This window comes from Oncorhynchus keta, chromosome 28, assembly GCF_023373465.1.
Source record: "Oncorhynchus keta strain PuntledgeMale-10-30-2019 chromosome 28, Oket_V2, whole genome shotgun sequence".
Classification (NCBI taxonomy): domain Eukaryota; kingdom Metazoa; phylum Chordata; class Actinopteri; order Salmoniformes; family Salmonidae; genus Oncorhynchus; species Oncorhynchus keta.
This window is the reverse complement of record NC_068448.1, coordinates 8,262,267-8,283,175: the sequence shown is the minus strand read 5'-3', so window position 1 is coordinate 8,283,175 and position 20,909 is coordinate 8,262,267. Positions and strand designations below refer to the sequence as shown.

The window sequence follows — 20,909 nt, the reverse complement described above, 5'->3', positions numbered from 1 at the left end:
CAGTATTTTTCAACCCGTGGACATGTGCCGGTTCGTGAGATACTTCTGACCAGTCCCCGGTCCCCCCGGTCCTTGGTACAAAAAAAGTTTGAGGAGCACTGACCAGTTTGGTTCAAAATTAAGTGATGGAACATTTCACTTTTGTTTTCTACCGCCCTCTAGTGGCGCTAAAAAAGCTTCAACTGAAAGAACACTGCATCATTAACTAGTACCAAATCTCTCTTTCCCCCTCAGCTCACTCTCACAAAGCTCATCAGCGTCCTGCCTGCACAGCTCTTTGTATTGTTTTAACACATTCTCCCATTAACCAACCGTGATGCACATGCAGCAGCTCTGTTCGCTCCTAAAATGGATGCCAAGAGAGCTCAGTGTTGTAAGTCCGAAATGCCACCCTGTTCTCTACATAATGCACTTTTAACCAGAGCCCTTATAGTTTCTGGTTAAAAGTAGTGCTCCTATACAGGGAATGGAGAGCCATTTGGGACTTAACTGTTTGTTCACTTCCAGTGTGATTTCCAAGAAGTGATTGTGGGCCCACTGAATGTTAATGTTAAATCGTGTGTAAAAAGGACATTTTGATGCTTTAAAAGTAGATGTGTTTATTATATTATGTACTGTTTGAACCCAGTGGGGTGTATTATAAAGAAACCATGGTTTAAACAATATCCTGAAAAATGTATTTTGTCCCAACAATTGTTTTTCAAGAAAACAAGAACAAAAGCAACCCTTAAGTCAAGTTCTTAAATGTATATTGGTAACACCTAGAAATGTATTTGATGTTGTATTCAGATTGCAATCATTTCTTGTCAGACAAGATGATGACTTGACATTTTACATACTAGAGAACATGCTTAACCAATCATATTCATAACAGTTTACTATTGCAATAAAGTGACACGTGACATGGATGGTGAGGTTTGTTAGGGTCATTTTTGCTTCTATTCAGACACCTGGAGAAAATCACTCTCACACACACAAAGAAATTGCACCAAAATCACTTTTTATTAAGAGAATGAACAATACAAAACAATGTATATCAGACCAGATATATTGAGTCGAATTTAAACAATCATCTCGTAAGCAAATTAAATCGCTTCAAAATACAAACACAAAAATATATTTGGAAAATGTTATGAGAAGTAAAGAGGTGAACAGAATGTGGATGGTTCATTTCAACAGCACTGAGTTTGTAATAGTATAGATGCCACTATATAGAGAGTAACATATTGTATGAATGGATAGTACTTACATTCTGAGGTGTCTGACAGTGTCTTGGATGTTCCAGAGTTCAGTATATCCTCTAGAAGCGACGATACTCTATAGGGAACAGAGAAATCCACTAGAACAGAATAGATATTTTGTTATTCATTTTGTGAGAAACAGAAATTAATCTTCTGACATTCAGATCCCTCCCAGACAGACACGTAAGCAAGGCACAAGTTCAGTCACTGTGCAGCGCCTTACACAAGGGAACAACGGCAGGTGATGGTCTGGGGTCTTCACCAAGAGCCATTTTGTTGCCAACAACCGTCCAACTGCCTTATTGATATGCGATGTATCTTTATCCGGAACTTACCATCTCAGCCTTGGGGCAATCCGTTGTCACATCTGTTTTGATCTAAAACTTAACTGGAAATACTGTCAGACGCTAGTGAGTGATATTACCGTGGTGGTCATCTCCAAGTACAATATACTGCTACAACTGGAGGACAGCTTGATGGAGCCTGTCTGGAGTGTCAGATGGGTTTGAACTTTGGGGACTATTACATTGGTTCCATTGTGCCAGGCTAAATAATGTGCACCTTAAGTATTACATAATAGGATGTCCTTTCAGCCACAGAGTACTACAACACAGTTACTGTTAGCAGGTGGTACTACAACACAGTTACTATTAGCAGGTGGTACTACAAAACAGTTACTGTTAGCAGGTGGTACTACAACACAGTTACTGTTAGCAGGTGGTACTACAACACAGTTACTGTTAGCAGGTGGTACAACACAGTTACTGTTAGCAGGTGGTACTACAACACAGTTACTGTTAGCAGGTGGTACTACAACACAGTTACTGTTAGCAGGTGGTACTACAACACAGTTACTGTTAGCAGGTGGTGCTACAACACAGTTACTGTTAGCAGGTGGTGCTACAACACAGTTACTTACTGTTAGCAGGTGGTACTACAACACAGTTACTTACTGTCAGCAGGTGGTACTACAACACAGTCACTATTAGCAGGTGGTCCTACAACACAGTTACTGTTAGCAGGTGGTGCTACAACACAGTTACTGTTAGCAGGTGGTGCTACAACACAGTTACTGTTAGCAGGTGGTGCTACAACACAGTTACTGTTAGCAGGTGGTCCTACAACAAAGTTACTGTTAGCAGGTGGTGCTACAACACAGTTACTGTTAGCAGGTGGTGCTACAACACAGTTACTGTTAGCAGGTGGTGCTACAACACAGTTACTTAATGTTAGCAGGTGGTACTACAACACAGTTACTGTTAGCAGGTGGTGCTACAACACAGTTACTGTTAGCAGGTGGTACAACAACACAGTTACTGTTAGCAGGTGGTTCTACAACACAGTTACTGTTAGCAGGTGGTGCTACAACACAGTTACTGTTAGCATGTGGTACTACAACACAGTTACTTACTGTTAGCAGGTGGTGCTACAACACAGTTACTGTTAGCAGGTGGTACTACAACACAGTTACTGTTAGCAGGTGGTACAACAACACAGTTACTGTTAACAGGTGGTACTACAACACAGTTACTGTTAGCAGGTGGTGCTACAACACAGTTACTTACTGTTAGCAGGTGGTACTACAACACAGTTACTGTTAGCAGGTGGTCCTACAACACAGTTACTGTTAGCAGGTGGTGCTACAACACAGTTACTGTTAGCAGGTGGTACTGCAACACAGTTACTGTTAGCAGGTGGTAGAACAACACAGTTACTGTTAATAGGTGGTACAACAACACAGTTACTTACTGTTAGCAGGTGGTGCTACAACACAGTTACTGTTAGCAGGTGGTGCTACAACACAGTTACTTACTGTTAGCAGGTGGTGCTACAACACAGTTACTGTTAGCAGGTGGTACAACAACACAGTTACTGTTAGCAGGTGGTGCTACAACACAGTTACTGTTAGCAGGTGGTGCTACAACACAGTTACTTACTGTTAGCAGGTGGTACTACAACACAGTTACTGTTAGCAGGTGGTCCTACAACACAGTTACTGTTAGCAGGTGGTAAAACACAGTTACTGTTAATAGGTGGTACTACAACACAGTTACTTACTGTTAGCAGGTGGTACTACAACACAGTTACTTACTGTTAGCAGGTGGTACTACAACACAGTTACTTACTGTTAACAGGTGGTACTATAACACAGTTACTTACTGTTAACAGGTGGTACTACAACACAGTTACTTACTGTTAGCAGGTGGTACTACAACACAGTTACTTACTGTTAACAGGTGGTACTATAACACAGTTACTTACTGTTAACAGGTGGTACTACAACACAGTTTCTTACTGTTAGCAGGTGGTACAACAACACAGTTACTGTTAACAGGTGGTACTACAACACAGTTACTGTTAGCAGGTGGTGTTACAACACAGTTACTTACTGTTAGCAGGTGGTACTACAACACAGTTACTGTTAGCAGGTGGTCCTACAACACAGTTACTGTTAGCAGGTGGTGCTACAAAAACAGTTACTGTTAGCAGGTGGTACTACAACACAGTTACTTACTGTTAACAGGTGGTACTACAACACAGTTACTTACTGTTAACAGGTGGTACTATAACACTGTTACTTACTGTTAGCAGGTGGTACTACAACACAGTTACTCTTAGCAGGTGGTGCTACAACACAGTTACTGTTAATAGGTGGTACTACAACACAGTTACTGTTAGCAGGTGGTACTACAACACAGTTACTTACTGTTAGCAGGTGGTGCTACAACAGTTACTGTTAGCAGGTGGTACTGCAACACAGTTACTGTTAGCAGGTGGTAGAACAACACAGTTACTGTTAATAGGTGGTACAACAACACAGTTACTGTTAGCAGGTGGTACTACAACACAGTTACTTACTGTTAACAGGTGGTACTATAACACAGTTTCTTACTGTTAGCAGGTGGTGCTACAACACAGTTACTGTTAGCAGGTGGTGCTACAACACAGTTACTGTTAGCAGGTGGTGCTACAACACAGTTACTGTTAGCAGGTGGTGCTACAACACAGTTACTTACTGTTAGCAGGTGGTCCTACAACACAGTTACTGACAGCAGGTGGTACTATAACACAGTTACTTACTGTTAACAGGTGGTACTACAACACAGTTACTGTTAGCAGGTGGTACTACAACACAGTTACTGTTGGCAGGTGGTACTACAACACAGTTACTCTTAGCAGGTGGTACTACAACACAGTTACTGTTAATAGGTGGTACTACAACACAGTTACTGTTAGCAGGTGGTACTACAACACAGTTACTTACTGTTAGCAGGTGGTGCTACAACACAGTTACTGTTAGCAGGTGGTAGAACAACACAGTTACTGTTAATAGGTGGTACAACAACACAGTTACTGTTAACAGGTGGTACTACAACACAGTTACTTACTGTTAGCAGGTGGTAATACAACACAGTTACTTACTGTTAACAGGTGGGACTACAACACAGTTACTGTTAATAGGTGGTACTACAACACAGTTACTGTTAGCAGGTGGTACTACAACACCGTTTCTTACTGTTAGCAGGTGGTGCTACAACACAGTTACTGTTAGCAGGTGGTACTACAACACAGTTACTGTTAGCAGGTGGTACAACAACACAGTTACTGTTAGCAGGTGGTGCTACAACACAGTTACTTACTGTTAGCAGGTGGTGCTACAACACAGTTACTGTTAGCAGGTGGTACAACAACACAGTTACTGTTAGCAGGTGGTAGAACAACACAGTTACTGTTAATAGGTGGTACAACAACACAGTTACTGTTAACAGGTGGTACTACAACACAGTTACTTACTGTTAGCAGGTGGTACTACAACACAGTTACTTACTGTTAACAGGTGGGACTACAACACAGTTACTGTTAATAGGTGGTACTACAACACAGTTACTGTTAGCAGGTGGTACTACAACACCGTTTCTTACTGTTAGCAGGTGGTGCGACAACACAGTTACTGTTAGCAGGTGGTACAACAACACAGTTACTGTTAGCAGGTGGTGCTACAACACAGTTACTTACTGTTAGCAGGTGGTGCTACAACACAGTTACTGTTAGCAGGTGGTACAACAACACAGTTACTGTTAGCAGGTGGTGCTACAACACAGTTACTTACTGTTAGCAGGTGGTACTACAACACAGTTACTGTTAGCAGGTGGTACTACAACACAGTTACTGTTAGCAGGTGGTACAACAACACAGTTACTGTTAGCAGGTGGTGCTACAACACAGTTACTTACTGTTAGCAGGTGGTACTACAACATAGTTACTGTTAGCAGGTGGTCCTACAACACAGTTACTTACTGTTAGCAGGTGGTACTACAACACAGTTACTGTTAGCAGGTGGTGCTACAACACAGTTACTTACTGTTAGCAGGTGGTACTACAACATAGTTACTGTTAGCAGGTGGTCCTACAACACAGTTACTTACTGTTAGCAGGTGGTGCTACAACACAGTTACTGTTAGCAGGTGGTGCTACAACACAGTTACTGTTAGCAGGTGGTCCTACAACACAGTTACTTACTGTTAGCAGGTGGTGCTACAACACAGTTACTTACTGTTAGCAGGTGGTCCTACAACACAGTTACTGTTAGCAGGTGGTCCTACAACACAGTTACTTACTGTTAGCAGGTGGTGCTACAACACAGTTACTTACTGTTAACAGGTGGTAGGCTTAGGCTCAGACTGAATTTCTCCAGACTGTGGTTGTACGGTAATGAACCATTTTCACTACAGCCTCTGTTTACAGTGGTAGTGAAGGTGGTAACTAGGGGACATTGTCCTTCCCTCCCGATGCCCAGGGTAAGTGTTTCCAGAAAGTGAAGATTAATGCCGAGTCAGGTCACATGGTGCTGCTTGGATACGGTAGACATGTTTTTGGACGTGTTTCAATTGAGAAACTGTGAGCACATTTGCATGTGCATTTATTAAGGATCCCCATTAGTCCCTGCCAAGGCAGCAGATACTCTTCCTCCGGTCCAAACAGGATTAAGGCAATTAAATACATTTTAAAAATCTAAATAAAACAGTACATCATACAACACATTATTACACCACTACTCTATACCACTACATATCTACAATACAAGATTTATAACACAACAATATTACAACATTACAATGTACGTGTAGTGTAGTGTGTGTGTCTCTTCAGTCCACGCTGTTCCATAACGTGTAGTTTTAGTCATTTCATAAATCTGATTCTGCTTGCTTGAGTTACTTGACTGTGGAATAGAGTTCCATGTCGTCGTGGCTCTGTGTAATACTACGCGTTTCCCAGTCTGTTCTGGACTTGGGGACCGTGAAGAGATGCATGGTAGACTGTCTTGTGGGGTATACATGGGTATGGGTGTCTGAGCTGTGTTGCTAGACACTTACTTCACAAACGTTTATATTAACGACTATGTAGAGTTGGAGAATAGACCCAGTGTTTTCCTGACACTACTGTCGACCTATGGCTGTAATGAGTAAGCACATTATTTACAACAACAAAAAACTTTCTAGTGAATGGGTTACAGCTAAGGGAGGTAGAAAATCATGTTAGGTTGTATTTTGAGTGGACTACCAAGCTAGACTGAATGAACTGTAGGTGCTAGGTAAAAAGAGAACCCCTTATATGGTACCATACTTACTGTAGCATAATATTGGTAATATACGTACCTCTGCTTCCTCCACACTTCTAAAGGTCAGACAGCAGCAGCCTCCCTCCTCCTAACTCACGAACGGGCTCTGCAGTGACAGCAACAAGCTGTCTCTCTATGCCATCAGTGTAGTGTAGTGACTCCCTATGGCACTACAGTAGTGATAGCAGCTCCCCTGGTCCTGTCTGTCAGCAGGTGCAAAACATGGGGGCGTGCAGAATGCAGATCCTTCTTGATCCTCTAGAGGGCAGCATTTCTCCAGTGGCGGTTTCTTTTTTCAGCACCGGGAGCAGGCGGGATTTAAGCTCTGCTATTACTGCCCTTGTACTGAGAGGAGCTATATGTGATAAATATAAGGAAGTATTTCTTCATTAGATAAGGGGACTTTAAAACGCAGGGGGCTCTTGGTTGAACTGTCACAAAATGAAACAATACGGATCCTTTCACAACCTGTGAAAATGTTGAGCGAAATTGAGTTTCAAATGGCTCATTTAGCTTTTTCTTGCTTACGTTCCCCTTGTTCAAGTGAAATGTGACGTAGATGATGTTGTTCTGCGGTTGTCAGGGGAAACCTGAGCAGAACAACATACTCCTGATCCTTTCTTTCAGGAAAAAGATTCAATCAATAAAAAGCAGCAACAATAATCAATATTCCTATTCATGAAAAGGGGGGCGATCCTCCATCCATTCACTGCATACATGGGAGTCAAATCATAAACTGAAGAAATCAAAATTATGATGGAAACAAATAATCATTCTTCCGGGAGAACCGTTGTAATGTTGTACGGTCACTTTGAAAAGGTCACAGGTCAAGGTGACTCCCTCAGCAGCGCAACAGCTTGTAGTGGTAAAGTAGAGTTGCTATGCGAGTTAAGAAACTGAAAACCCAAAAGAGGTGTGCATTATGCGTGGCAGCCGGTGACAGGACCTCTGCTTGTAGGGAACTGTGGACACAGCCACACCCCAGGCTGTGGTCAACTCAAACAGAGAAAAACCTTATTGAAGACGACCGTGAGAGCAAGGGGGGCACTGCAAATCCAGCCCTGTTCTCCCACATTCTGCACTAGCGTGTCAGCCTCCTACTGTGCGTTTCACACTGCAGAGCAGGACATGGGCTGGAGGTTGCAGACAAACAGGAGCCATAGCATACACAGTGGGGTTTGGTCACAGCGGGGACTCCGCCATGGATCCTGTGATTCACCTGCTAGAGCAGTAGGACTAACACAGGGGGCCAGCCCTGGAGGCGAGGGGTAAACATGACTGGGGTCAAAGGGTATGCTAGTAATCAGCCACACTTCTGAACAGCTCCTGTCGGGTCATCAACAGCTCATGTTAGCTCAACAGGTCATCAACAGCTCCTGAAAAGTGTGTGTGTGTGTATATGTGTGTGTGTGTGTGTGTGTGAGAGAAAACACACACACAGGTGATCATCACGCAGACGTCTCTCCTAGTCTCCTCGGCGCTAACAATCGGCAAAACGACGTTTGGTTCCCTTTTTTTGTGCCACAATTCAAAGTGATAAACACAATTCCTTTTTTTGGAAACACAACAGACGAGATAGTCACAACCGTTCTCGCTCTTCAATTCATATCCACGGCAGAAACAAGTTTCCAACAAATGAACATTTATTGATATTCGGAGGACAAATAAGTGCATAAATGCACTTTGTCTCTGTGTGTGTTAAACAGCTTGGCAGTAAGCGCAGTGTGGGAAGAGGATTTCCCCTTTTCTTGTCTTCCCAATGAAACCAGGTACACAGCACAAAGCCAGAGGGTCATATTACTCCATTTAAAACAGAACACAAAAGAAGACAACTTAAAAGCTGCTTTCTCAGTGAAAACACACAAATACTAAGTAGTTTCCTTCTCTTCAGAGTTTCCTGCGAGGTTTGAGCCATAGGAAGTCCACAGTTGAGGCGGTGAGACAAATACAGATTTTTTTTCTCATACAGTTTTTCAAACAGATAAACCAGACCAACCTCCTCTTAAAACATCCTAAAACTACAACTCAGTTTAAAAAAAAAACTGCCATAAAATGTTACCAACAGTAGGTTATTAAGTCTGACAAATCTAGCTGTTTTCTGCTGGCCGCAAAAGGGGAAAACATTGTGGTTTAAAAATACAAAAAATAATAGCACTACAACTTATCAAACCTACAATTTCAGTTTTCCTCAAAAAAACTTAAAAAAACTAAAATGATCAGTTTCTCCAAATGTTGAATAGCCTTTTAACTGATTGATTATTAGGATTACCATAAATCATTTGTTAGCAATGATTACCAATAAAATACTGTCATATTCAGACAAACTTGGCAACAAACATTGGTATATTAATTGAATGAAACCGGACCAACAAATGTCAACAACAACAAAAGCTTAAGTTTGTTTTTATCTCTAGTGTAATTTTACCACACATTATAGGTCAAAGGTTATAGGTCACAAGTTACTACCAAGGGTCAGGTGGTGCTAAAGAAAATGCACACAATAAAATCTACCCTTAGCATCTCTCTTAGTGGGCTGTGTGTTTGTTGCGTCATTGCATTGATGGGCCCATCCTACAGTATATTAGCTGGGCAAAAATCACCTCTATATTTCTTATTCAGCCTCTCAATACGCCCAAGTATTACTGGTGAGTAGCTTAAACATTAAAACACATTTGGAAACCAATTGAATACACTATATTCACACCACAGACAAGTTAGGTTGAGTTTACACTCAGCAACTAAACCCCATTGTCTCGGCCCATTTTGTAGTGTCATGAACCATTCCTTAACCATAGAGGTGTGGGCTAACCTCACCACAGATAGCCTACTGTGCATAGGGACATTCGATTCCTAGGTTTGAACCATTTTCATGTATTACAGAAAGACAGGAAGTCAATTTTGTCAAGTGATGACATATCCCAACATAATTGTCCCCAAATACTTTTTTTGTGAGAAATCGAAATATGATTTATATCCTCGTCAAACAGATCTGATGGTATCTTTCTCAAAATGTGACACTTGGCTTCATAATTCAGGACTTTTAGAAAGGGCCTTGAGGTGAAAAATATATAATTAACTGTAAATGACACAAAATGATTGTAATGAAGCATAAAGCAGCCTAATCTACAGAGCCTTCTAGAAAGTATTCACACCCCTTGACTTTCCCCACATGTTGTTGTGTTACAGCCTGAATTTAAAATGGATTCCATTGAGATGTGTCATTGGCCTACACACAATACCACATAACGGCAAAGTGGAATTATGTTTGTTTTTTTATTTTTTTTTTTATTTTTACAAATGAATTAAAAAATGAAAATCTGAAATGTCTTGCCCCTTTGTTATGGCCTAAATACGTCCATGAGTAAAAAATGTGCTTAACAAGTCACATAATAAGTTGCATGGACTATGCTCTGTGTGCAATAATAGTGTTTAACATGATGTTTTAATGACAGAGGGTGGATCAACAGTGTAGTAGTTACTAACCTAACTGACGGCGAGAAATGAAGGAAGCATAATAAATGGAGTGGAAAGTTCTTAGAGACTGACCCCAGAAAGACTCACAGCTGTAATTGCTGCTAAAGGTACTTAGAAACAAAGTATTGACTACAGGGGTGTGAATACTCATGTAAATGAGATCATTCTGTATTTAATTTTAAATTAAATTTGGCAAAAATGTCTAAAAACATGTTTTCACTTTGTCGGGTATTGTGTGTAGATGGGAGAGACAAACTTCTTTTAAATCCATTTTAAATTCAGGCTGTAACACAAGAAAATGTGGAATTAATCAAGGTGTTTGAATACTTTCTGAAGGATCTGTATATAATACGATCAATGGAACACTAACAGTGGACCAAATGTTGGAATGGAGCCTTCTCTCACACAGCGGTTGATTCAAGTTTTCCTAATTGAAAACGGGTGCTATTTTACCTCATTTCAAGTTAGATTGTATTTCTAGAATGTCCCCCTTTTATAATACTGTCTGGAAATGAGCACACAATTATTTAATAAAACAGGGTTGCACAATTTGCCTACACATTTGTTGACTTTCAAGAGGGCATTTCATATTTATTTTGGTGGAACAAATAGTGACATAGCCTACGCCCCCATCATACCCCTAATCTAGTAGTACCCCATCTAGTAGTACCCCATCATACCCCTACTCTAGTAGTACCCCATCTAGTAGTACCCCATCATACCCCTACTCTAGTAGTACCCCATCATACCCCTACTCTAGTAGTACCCCATCATACCCCTACTCTAGTAGTACCCCATCATACCCCTACTCTATAGTAGTACCCCATCATACCCCTACTCTAGTAGTACCCCATCATACCCCTACTCTAGTAGTAGGACCCCATGGAGCTGAACTCAACACACAGCATGCAATAGTAGTTACTGACATCTTTTTTTCTTTTGTACAATATCAATGATGTCCTGCTTCCTCTCTGATTGTAGTTATGATGGCCCTCGCACCACGACCATCACCAGATAGTCCTCGTCGGTTTTGGCCAGAGCTTTAGCCGAGGCATCAATGAACTGCTGTGAGAACTCACAGGGAGGGAACGCATGGAGAACACCCTGGTGGTCCTTATCCCGGCTGCCTCCAACGGGCAGGCTGATGACTCCAGCTGCCTGCTTCTGTTTCAGGTAGGACACCAGATTGCGGAGAGGACGCTGGGTGGAAGCTGCAGGGTCCGTCGACGACACCTCCTCGCCACCGGAACCGGGAACCGCCAGGAGGACGGCGTAGCCACCGGGGCCGGCCGCTTTGATGCGTCTGGAGACCTCGTCCAGCTTGGGCTGGTCGAGGCGGAGACGCTGGGTGATCTTGAGTTCGCCCACCTGTCTCCCCGTGGGGCCGTCGACGAGGAGGTCCTTGGCCACGCCCTGGTGACCCTCCAGGAGGTGCATGTTGGCGGGGAAGTTGCTGTTCTTCAGGAGGAGCATGCCGTGCCAGGCCAGGCTCAGCTTGGATGACTGACTGCCTTTAGGGCCGCCCTGGTCTGAGGAGCGATCCCTCTTAGCTCCGGGTCCTCTGCTGTCGCCGGCTTTACGTTTCCGCTCCCCTGTTGAAGATGTGAGGCCACTGCTGGAGGCCCCTCTCTCAGCGAGATTCCCCTGGTTCTTCAATCTCCTGTCTCCTCCGCCAGGACGCTCCAGACTGGGGCGGCGGTCTCGTCCAGGGGAGGGTCTGTCGTCGCCGCGAGGGGGGCGCTCTGAGTCACTGAAGCGGCCTCCGTCGGGGCTACCGTCTGGGGATGGGCCACCTCTGCGCCGGCGTGCCGTGCGGTCAGTGCTGTCAGGAGAGACATCAAGATGGCGACCGTCGTCCATGAGGCGTCGTTTCCGTCCCGGGTCGCCGCCGCGCCCCACCAGCTCACGCTCCAGAGACCAGGGCTCCCTCCCCCCCGGCCGCCGGTCCCGCTGCAGGTGATCTGGTAGCTCAAAGACCCCGGGACGTACTCGTTCACGCATAGCCGGGTTAGGGGGCCACTCAACCCCGGGGAAACCCAGATCTCTCTCTCTGAAGTGGAGCGGCGGTGGAGTCCTTTCTCTGTCCCTCAGCGGCTCAGCTGTGGCTCGGTGGATGAAAGCCTCTGCCACCATGTCGAAGGGGGGTAGAGGAAGAGGCTGAAGGAACTGCTGCTGGTAGTGGTGCTCTGTGTCTGCAAAGTCCACCCTGAGTCTCCTCTCGGGCCCCCCCAGAGGGAAGCCACGCATGTGAGTGCACGCAGCCTGAGCAGCATCAAGGCTCTCGTACTGTATATAAGCCCAGGTGTCCCCCTTTCTGTAGTCAATGGTCCTTATTGTACCAAAGCGGTCAAACTCTCTGGCCAATGCTGCAAGGGGGACCCAGGGTCCGAGCCCACCCACCCATAGGCGTGTGGTGGGGGTGGCCTTACCATAGCCAATCTTTATGGGGTTACGGCCCACTATCTTCCCAGACATGGTGAGTTTGGCGCGATGGGCCATGTCTAGGTTCTCAAACTTCAGAAATCCGTATGTGCTGGTCTGTCCCCGTGTGGGCTTTATATCCACCTCTGTTATCACCCCAAACCTGTCAAACGCCCTCCTCAGGTCCGTCTCTGTGACTGTAATGTCCAAGTTGCCCAGAAACAGCGTTCTGTTAGCTCTTTGGTCATCCTCGGGAGAGATAAAATCCTCCTCGCGGAAAGCAGCAGCTCTCTCTGCAATGAAAGCAGGACCTGGGCGTGACCTGGCTTCAAACAGGGCAAACTCCCTCTCCCGTTCTAGGTCTCTGGGCAAAGGGGGAAGTGGGGGAGGAGGGAGGCGCCCAAGTGCCAGCTGCTGTAGTCTGTAGTCTCTGTATCCAAGCCCTGATGGGGAGAGGGGTCTCTGGGTGTGAAGGTGTCTGTGCCCTGGGGCTCCAACATAAGGGTCTCTGTCAACTCTCTCAACTGGAGAGCGACTTCTCCGTCTGTTTATGTACACTGCGTCGATTTTCAGAGGACGGTCGTAAAGTACTAACCTACCCCGGGCGTGTTTAGCTGCTCTGGCATCCTCGGGCTTTCTGAAGTTGACAAACGCGATTCTCTCGTCGTTGCTGCGGCTTATTTTGACACTCACGTCCCCAAATTTTTTGAATTCGTGGAAAAGTCCGTCTTCGATGTCTTCATCGCTCAACTGAGTTCCCAATTCACTGATTTTAAGAGTTTTGTACTCACTTTCGTTGTTGTTGGGGAGAGGCAGAGCACGCTCGCCACGAGAATTACTAGTCCTTGCAGTGGCTAAATCGAGAGTCAAGCCCAAGTTGTGGTTCTTACCGATAGCGCTAGCAACAGCACCGGGATAACTATGGTTACTCACGCCGGATCGACTGGAAACATGCCCGTCAAAATCCCTGTCTCTCTTTTCGCCCAACAAACTCCTTCTTGTAGATCCTGCGTCACTTTTAGTCGAGCTATTTCCATTATTGCTCCCACTGGAAACTGAGATAGCCCCCATTTTCTTGCTGGGCGGATGGCCTCCTCCCCTGTCTCGGATATCATCCAAAACCCGAGAGCGCTTTTTAATCGGCGACCTTTCTTTGCCTTTCATTACAGTCCACCTCGCAAAACCTTACAACGATGAAGGTTGTCGCCAACGATATTATGTATGTATTTTCTTGCAGTAAATCGGTGAAAAGGCGAACTCCGATTAGCACTGACCCTGCGGCAAAACAACAACATCCGCCATTTTGTCTGGAATACTGTCAGAGCCCGCCCCTTCGAGCTGATTGGAGGAAATAGTGGGTGGAAGAAACAACTACAAATGTACAGTGTATGTCAGTCAAATCGTAAATTACCGAAACTGGGGCATTATTTATTTAGGGTTATATACAATGTTGCATAGAGCCTTACGTTTTATATTTTGTTATTCACTTTATTCAAATAGATAATTTCTCATATGAAATGAAACAACAAATTATTTGCCCTGAACCTTTGGGTGTTTTCATATTTGGTCCCTTTCAGCCAATTTCTGTGAACTCAGTGATGTTCGCTTATTTTTTTTGTGCAGTGCGAACATTCCAAAGGAACTCAGACCCCTCAAAAGAGCCCCCGAAGCGAACCCGACTGTGACCATCTCAAGAGGTGTTCTGAGTTCGGTTCGCTTAAATTCCGGGTTACCTTTTTATTGGACAATGTGAATGCAAAGCACCCCGGGATCGCTTGTCATTATTCCCGCATCACACACTAGACTACTGCTACACCGTTTTCCCTGCCATAAACACTCACATTGGTGATGATGATGTCCAGGTTCGCGAAAAAGAAACGTGTGCTGTTTTTGGATATTGGTTAGCGATTGTCAAGTACACAAAGAAATTCCAAAATGTGTGGAGTTTTAAGTTCATGTGATCTAAAATCTATTATAAACTGGGTGGTTGGAACCCTGACTGCTGATTGGCTGACAGCCGTGGTGTATCAGACGTATACCACTGGTATGACAAAACATGTATTTTTACTGCTTTGACTACATTGGTAATAACAATAAGGCACCTCAGGGGGTTGTGAAATATCACAATTGAATACAACAGGTGACAGTGATTTTGTCACCATTCGACGCATGTGACAAACACAATTTGATTTGATTTAATTTGATATTTCACTTACAAGCCCTTAACTAACAATGCTTTAAGTTAATAAAATACAATAAGTGTTAAGTAAAAAATAGAAAACAGAAAATAAAAGTAACAAATAATTAAAGAGCAGCAGTAAAATAACAGTAGAGAGGTTATATACAGGGATTACCGGTAGAGAGTCAATGTGCGGGGACAGCAGTTAGTTGAGGTAATTGAGGTATGTACATGTAGGTAGAGTTAAAGTTACCATGCATAGATTATAAACAGAAAGTAGCAGCAGCGTCAAAAAGGGGTCCTCGGGTCTGGGAAGCCCTTTGATTAGCTGTTCAGGAGTCTTATGACTTGGGGGTAGCTGTTAAGAAGCCCTTTGATTAGCTGTTCAGGAGTCTTATGACTTGGGGGTAGCTATTAAGAAGCCCTTTGATTAGCTGTTCAGGAGTCTTATGACTTGGGGGTAGCTGTTAAGAAGCCCTTTGGACCTCGACTTGGTGCTCCGGTACCGCTTGCCGTGCGTTAGCAGAGAGGACAGTCTCGCTTGCCGTGCGTTAGCAGAGAGGACAGTCTCGCTTGCCGTGCGTTAGCAGAGAGGACAGTCTCGCTTGCCGTGCGTTAGCAGAGAGGACAGTCTCGCTTGCCGTGCGTTAGCAGAGAGGACAGTCTCGCTTGCCGTGCGTTAGCAGAGAGGACAGTCTCGCTTGCCGTGCGTTAGCAGAGAGGACAGTCTCGCTTGCCGTGCGTTAGCAGAGAGGACAGTCTCGCTTGCCGTGCGTTAGCAGAGAGGACAGTCTCGCTTGCTGTGCGTTAGCAGAGAGGACAGTCTCGCTTGCCGTGCGTTAGCAGAGAGAACAGTCTATGACTAGGGTGGTTAGAGTCTTTGACAATTTTTAGGACCTTCCTCTGACACCGCCTGATATAGAGGTCCTGGGTGGCAGGAAGCTTGGCCCAAGTGATGTACTGGGCTGTACGCACTACCCTATGTCGTGCCTTGCGGTTGAAGGCCAAGCAGTTGCCATACCAGACAGTGATGCAACCAGTCCAGATGCTCTTGATGGTGCAGCTGTAGAACCTTTTGAGGACCTGAGGACCCATGCCAAATCTTTTCAGTCTCCTGAGGGGGAATAGGCTTTGTCGTGCCCTCTTCACGACTATCTTAGTGTGTTTGGACCACGGCTAATGGCTGTGTCCAGGCACTCCGTGTTACGTCTTGCCTAAGAACATCCCTTAGCCGTGGTATATTGGCCATATACCACAACCCTTCGTGCTTTATTGCTTAATTCTAGCAATTATAATTCTAATTCTATTCTGGCTCTTAAATGGGCAGTAGCCTACCTTGGGTGTACAATTTTCAATTACAACATTATTTATTCTGCAGTCATTCTATTACTATTTATTCTGTTACCAATCAGATGTACATGTTAGTAGTATCTTCTATTTGCAATTATTATGTCTCATATTTGAACTAAATGCAATCCATTAGCTTCATACATGTAAGTAGGTATATCTAGCTGTCCAATAACACATTCTGACTGAATGGCTTGCCCTGCACTTTGTAAAAATAAAACAGAGTGCATGATGGAAAAATATCCTGGGTCCTTTCTAAACATAGCAATGTGAATGCAAAGAGGACTCGGTCCACAAAATAGGTGAAGTGAACTGGCAAAAGAGTTGAGTCCTCATGCAAAGGCAGTGTGAATACAAAGTGAACTGAGTTATTTACCTTCTTCTTCTTCTTTATACCCCAGTTCACTTTTAAGAAGACTGAGATTGGTTATTTTAAAAGAGGACTGTGTGAAAACACCCTTAGTTACTGTTACTAGCCAGCTACCACATGGTACTCTACCCTGAACCTTAGAGACTGCTTTTCCCTATGTACATAGTCATTGAACACTGGTAACCCATCTACCACAATACTCCATAATGACAAAGTGAAAGCATATTTTTGTAGAATTTTTTGCAAATGTATTGAAAATGAAATACAGAAATAACTCATTTACATAAGGATTCACACACATGTTAGAATCACCTTTGGCAGCAATTACAGCTGTGAGTCTTTCTGGGTAAATCTGAGCTTTGCACACCTGGATTGTAAAATATTTTTACATTATTCTACTGCTGTACACACCTTTTCTATTCATATACTGTCCATGTTGTCTGTAGTCTGCCACAGTGGACACATTCTACAGATGTAATGTCATCAATCAAATGAAACTTTATTTATGTAGCACATTTTATACAACAAATACATTTCAAGTTGTGCACTGAAAGCCATGTAGCACTTAATATCCTTCCTGTAGGCAGGTCTCTAGAGGTGACCACTTCCTGTTGACAGGACTCTATAGGTGAACAGGGGATTCTCTCTACCACATGTAGCTCTTAACCTCCTTCCTGTTGGCAGGTCTCTATAGGTGACCAGGGGATTCTCTCTACCACATGGGAATGCCTCCATCGAGCTCATCAGTGTAGCCATGAAGCCTATTTTGGTGTTTACCGATATTGTCCGTACGGATATGGAATGCGAGTGAAGGAAGCCAGCCGTGCCCAACGAGGCGCAGTCAGTGGAGGATCTGTACCTGGCTGAAGACTAAAACACACTGTCCCGAGAGCCCACAGAGGAGGTTCTTTAGTGACTAAGGAACCGGTTCAGTGGAATGGCATGTCTCCTTAAACCTGAGCCAGAACAACCGCTGCCCTCTCTGGGGCATACAGGCATCCTGGCTGGCATGACTCTGTCGGTGGAGCAGCAGGAGACTATATGGCAGGCAACAGTTGGACAGCACACCAACCTCAACTGGCACATCATGAGGAGAGGAAAGTTCATGGCCAGCAATTATGGGACAGTGGTTAGGGCTAAGTGCGTTACTTTGTCGCTAATTAAAATATAAAATGAATAAAAAGAGTCCTCAGATCACAGTTGTTTGATGGGGTGATGTCTGTAAAGTGGGGCACAGTTAACAAAGAGGAGTGCATCAAGGCATTCATAATGTCTACAAGGATGGATGTGCAGGAGTCAGGGCTTTGGGTCACAAGGTCTGGGATCCTGGGTGCCTCACTGGATGGTCTGGTGGGCACCACAGCAGTGCTGGAGGTCAAGGGTCCATATGGTGCACGGGCCCTTACTGTACCATTGAAGAGGCAGTGAAGTCAAAGGATTTATATAGCTAGGAAGTAAATCAAATCGTACATCAGCTGATATCTCAAAGTGCTGTACAGAAGCCCAGCCTAAAACCCCAAACAGCAAGCAATGCAGGTGTAGAAGCACTGTGGCTAGGAAAAACTCCCTAGAAAGGCCAAAACCTAGGAAGAAACCTAGAGAGGAACCAGGCTATGTGGGGTGGCCAGTCCTCTTAGGGTCGTAGGGAAGTAGGGTCTTACAGCCTTCGTGAAGACCATCCGTACTGGCAACCATTCCAGGATCAGGTCCACACCACTGGAAGAGATTCCTGCTGCGTCATTGTGTGGACCATCAAAGCCTCCATCCCCATCCAGCGTGACAACCTCTGACAGACTCATATCGTTCCTCCTGTCAGCACCTGTTTTCAGGGAAGACAACGGTCCAAAAATATTCCATTCCACGTAGTGCACACACACACACACACACACCTCCCAGGATAGGTTATATTACATACAAGTTTTGCTCAAAAGCAGCCAACTAAAGTAATGTGGTTAACATAAGTTAAATCACAAAGGCTAGAGATTCATTCAGTAGTACAACACAATTCACATTGAATTTAATCATGTGCACAGTGGGAATTTATATTTGTAATGAGGTGAGACTGATGTTCTGACTTGTCACACCTCATGTCTAAAACACACGGGGGGGGGACATACAATCAAAATTTCGATGCATCTACAAATGCAATGCTTAACACACTATTGTATCATATTTGACGTGTTCCTGAGCTGTCCGTCCACAGACTCTGTAGTCTCTGCAGCTGGACGCTCACATCCCACTGGAACAGGATGTCCCGGATGGTCTGAAGGATCCACTCCTGTTGGGACTGGAACAAGTGAAAAGTCTAAGTAAAACAATATAAATATATATTTATTAAATATACACACAGGTGAAGTCGGAAGTTTACATACACCTTAGCCAGATACATTTAAACTCACTTTTTTTTTTTTACAATTCTTGACATTTAATACTAGTAAAAATCAGTTAGGATCACCAATTTATTTTAAGAATGTGAAATGTTAGAATAATAGCGGAGAGAATTATTTATTTCAGCTTTGATTTCTTTCATCACATTCCCAGTGGGTCAGAAGTTACATCCACTTAATTAGTATATGGTAGCATTGCCTTTAAATTGTTAATTTGGGTCAAACATTTCAGGTAGCCTTCGACAAGGTTCCCACAATAAATTGGGTGAATTTTGGCCCATTCCTCCTGACAGAGCTGGTGAAACTGAGTCTTCCTTGCTCGCACACGCTTTTTCAGTTCTGCCCACACATTTTCTATAGGATTGAGGTCAGGGCTTTGTGATGGCCACTCCAATACCTTGACTTTGTTGTCCTTAAGCCATTTTGCCACAACTTTGGAAGTATGCTTGGGGTCATTGTCCATTTGGAAGACCCATTTGCAATCAAGCTTTAACTTCCTGACTGATGTCTTGAGATGTTGCTTCATTATATCCACATAATTGTCCTACCTCATGATGCCATCTATTTTGTGAAGTGCACCAGGCCCTCCTGCAGCGAAGCACCCCCGCAGCATGATGCTGCCACCACCGTGCTTCACGGTTGGGATGGTGTTCTTCAGCTTGCAAGCCTCCCCTTTTTTCCACCAAACATAACGATGGTCATTATGGCCAAACAGTTCTATTTTTGTTTCATCAGACCAGAGGACATTTCTCCAAAAAGTACGATCTTTGTCCCCATGTGCAGTTGCAAACCTTAGTCTGTCTTTTTTATGGTGGTTTTGGAGCAGTGGCTTCTTCCTTGCTGAGCTGCCTTTCAGGTTAAGTTGATATAGGACTCATTTTATTGTAGATATACATACTTTTGTACCGGTTTCCTCCAGCATCTTCACAAGGTCCTTTGCTGTTGTTCTGGGATTGATTTGCACTTTTCACACCAAAGTGTGTTCATCTCTAGGAGACAGAACGCGTCTCCTTCCTGAGCGGTATGACGGCTGCGTGGTCCCATGGTGTTTATACTTGCGTACGATTGTTTGTAAAGATGAATGTGGGAACCAGACTTGTGGAGGTCTACATTTTTTTTCTGAGGTCTTGGCTGATTTCTTTTGATTTTCCCATGATGTCAAGCAAAGAGGCACTGAGTTTGAAGGTAGGCCTTGAAATACAACCACAGGTACACCTCCAATTGACTCAAATGATGTCAACTAGCCGATCGGAAACTTCTAAAGCCATGACATCATTTTCTGGAATTTTCCAAGCTGTTTAAAGGCACAGTCAACTTAGTGTATGTAAACTTCTGACCCACTTGGAAATGTGATACAGTGAATTACAAGTTAAATAATCTGTCTGTAAACAATTGTTGGAAAAATGACTTGTGTCATGCACAAAGTAGATGTCCTAACCGACTTGCCAAAACTATAGTTTGTTAACATGAAATTTGTGGAGTGGTTGAAAAACAAGTTTTAATGACTCCAACCTAAATGTATGTATATTCCGACTTCAACTGTGTGAGATATGTATATACTGCTCTGCTAACTAGCCAGCTAAAGTGTAGTCAGTGGCTAGCTAAAACAGAAAGGGGATGTAAATTCATAGATTGGGCACAAAGGTCCGATTGCGCTGTTGAAGCGTAGCTGACAGTGGGGTTGCCAGATCTCGCCCAAAATTCTAGACCAATGAACTCTGAAAACCCACCCACAAGGCCTGAAAACTAACCCCCTCAAAAAGTTTTCGCAGCAAACTTCTGGACTTCCGGGTTGGAGCGAGCGGTCGCATCGCACTTCGCCCCGCAGGAGACTCTGCTAGCTAGCCAACAGCTAACAGCTAGCCAACGT

The 20,909-nt window shown here is 44.0% G+C and overlaps 1 protein-coding gene and 1 long non-coding RNA gene across 2 annotated transcripts; one reads left to right on the top strand and one right to left on the bottom strand.

Moving 5' to 3' along the window:
* The first annotated feature begins 1,823 nt into the window (after positions 1-1,823).
* On the top strand, positions 1,824-6,121 carry LOC127913157 (uncharacterized). The gene is made up of 9 exons (XR_008084921.1): positions 1,824-1,958; positions 2,136-2,443; positions 2,782-2,845; positions 3,124-3,478; positions 3,732-3,957; positions 4,144-4,545; positions 4,768-4,921; positions 4,952-5,173; positions 5,268-6,121. It is a non-coding gene; the product is annotated as an uncharacterized LOC127913157 (long non-coding RNA).
* Positions 6,122-8,482: 2,361 nt separating this feature from the next.
* On the bottom strand, positions 8,483-14,119 carry rbm15 (RNA binding motif protein 15). Its single transcript, XM_035739891.2, has one exon. It carries the CDS (start codon positions 13,918-13,920, stop codon positions 11,317-11,319), a length of 2,604 nt encoding a protein of 867 aa, XP_035595784.1. The 5' UTR covers positions 13,921-14,119; the 3' UTR covers positions 8,483-11,316.
* Between the last annotated feature and the right edge of the window lie 6,790 nt (positions 14,120-20,909).

Bases quoted from the DNA above. Each gene is read 5' to 3' on its own strand.
- rbm15 (XM_035739891.2), bottom strand. From the start codon at position 13,920: ATGAAAGGCAAAGAAAGGTCGCCGATTAAAAAGCGCTCTCGGGTTTTG.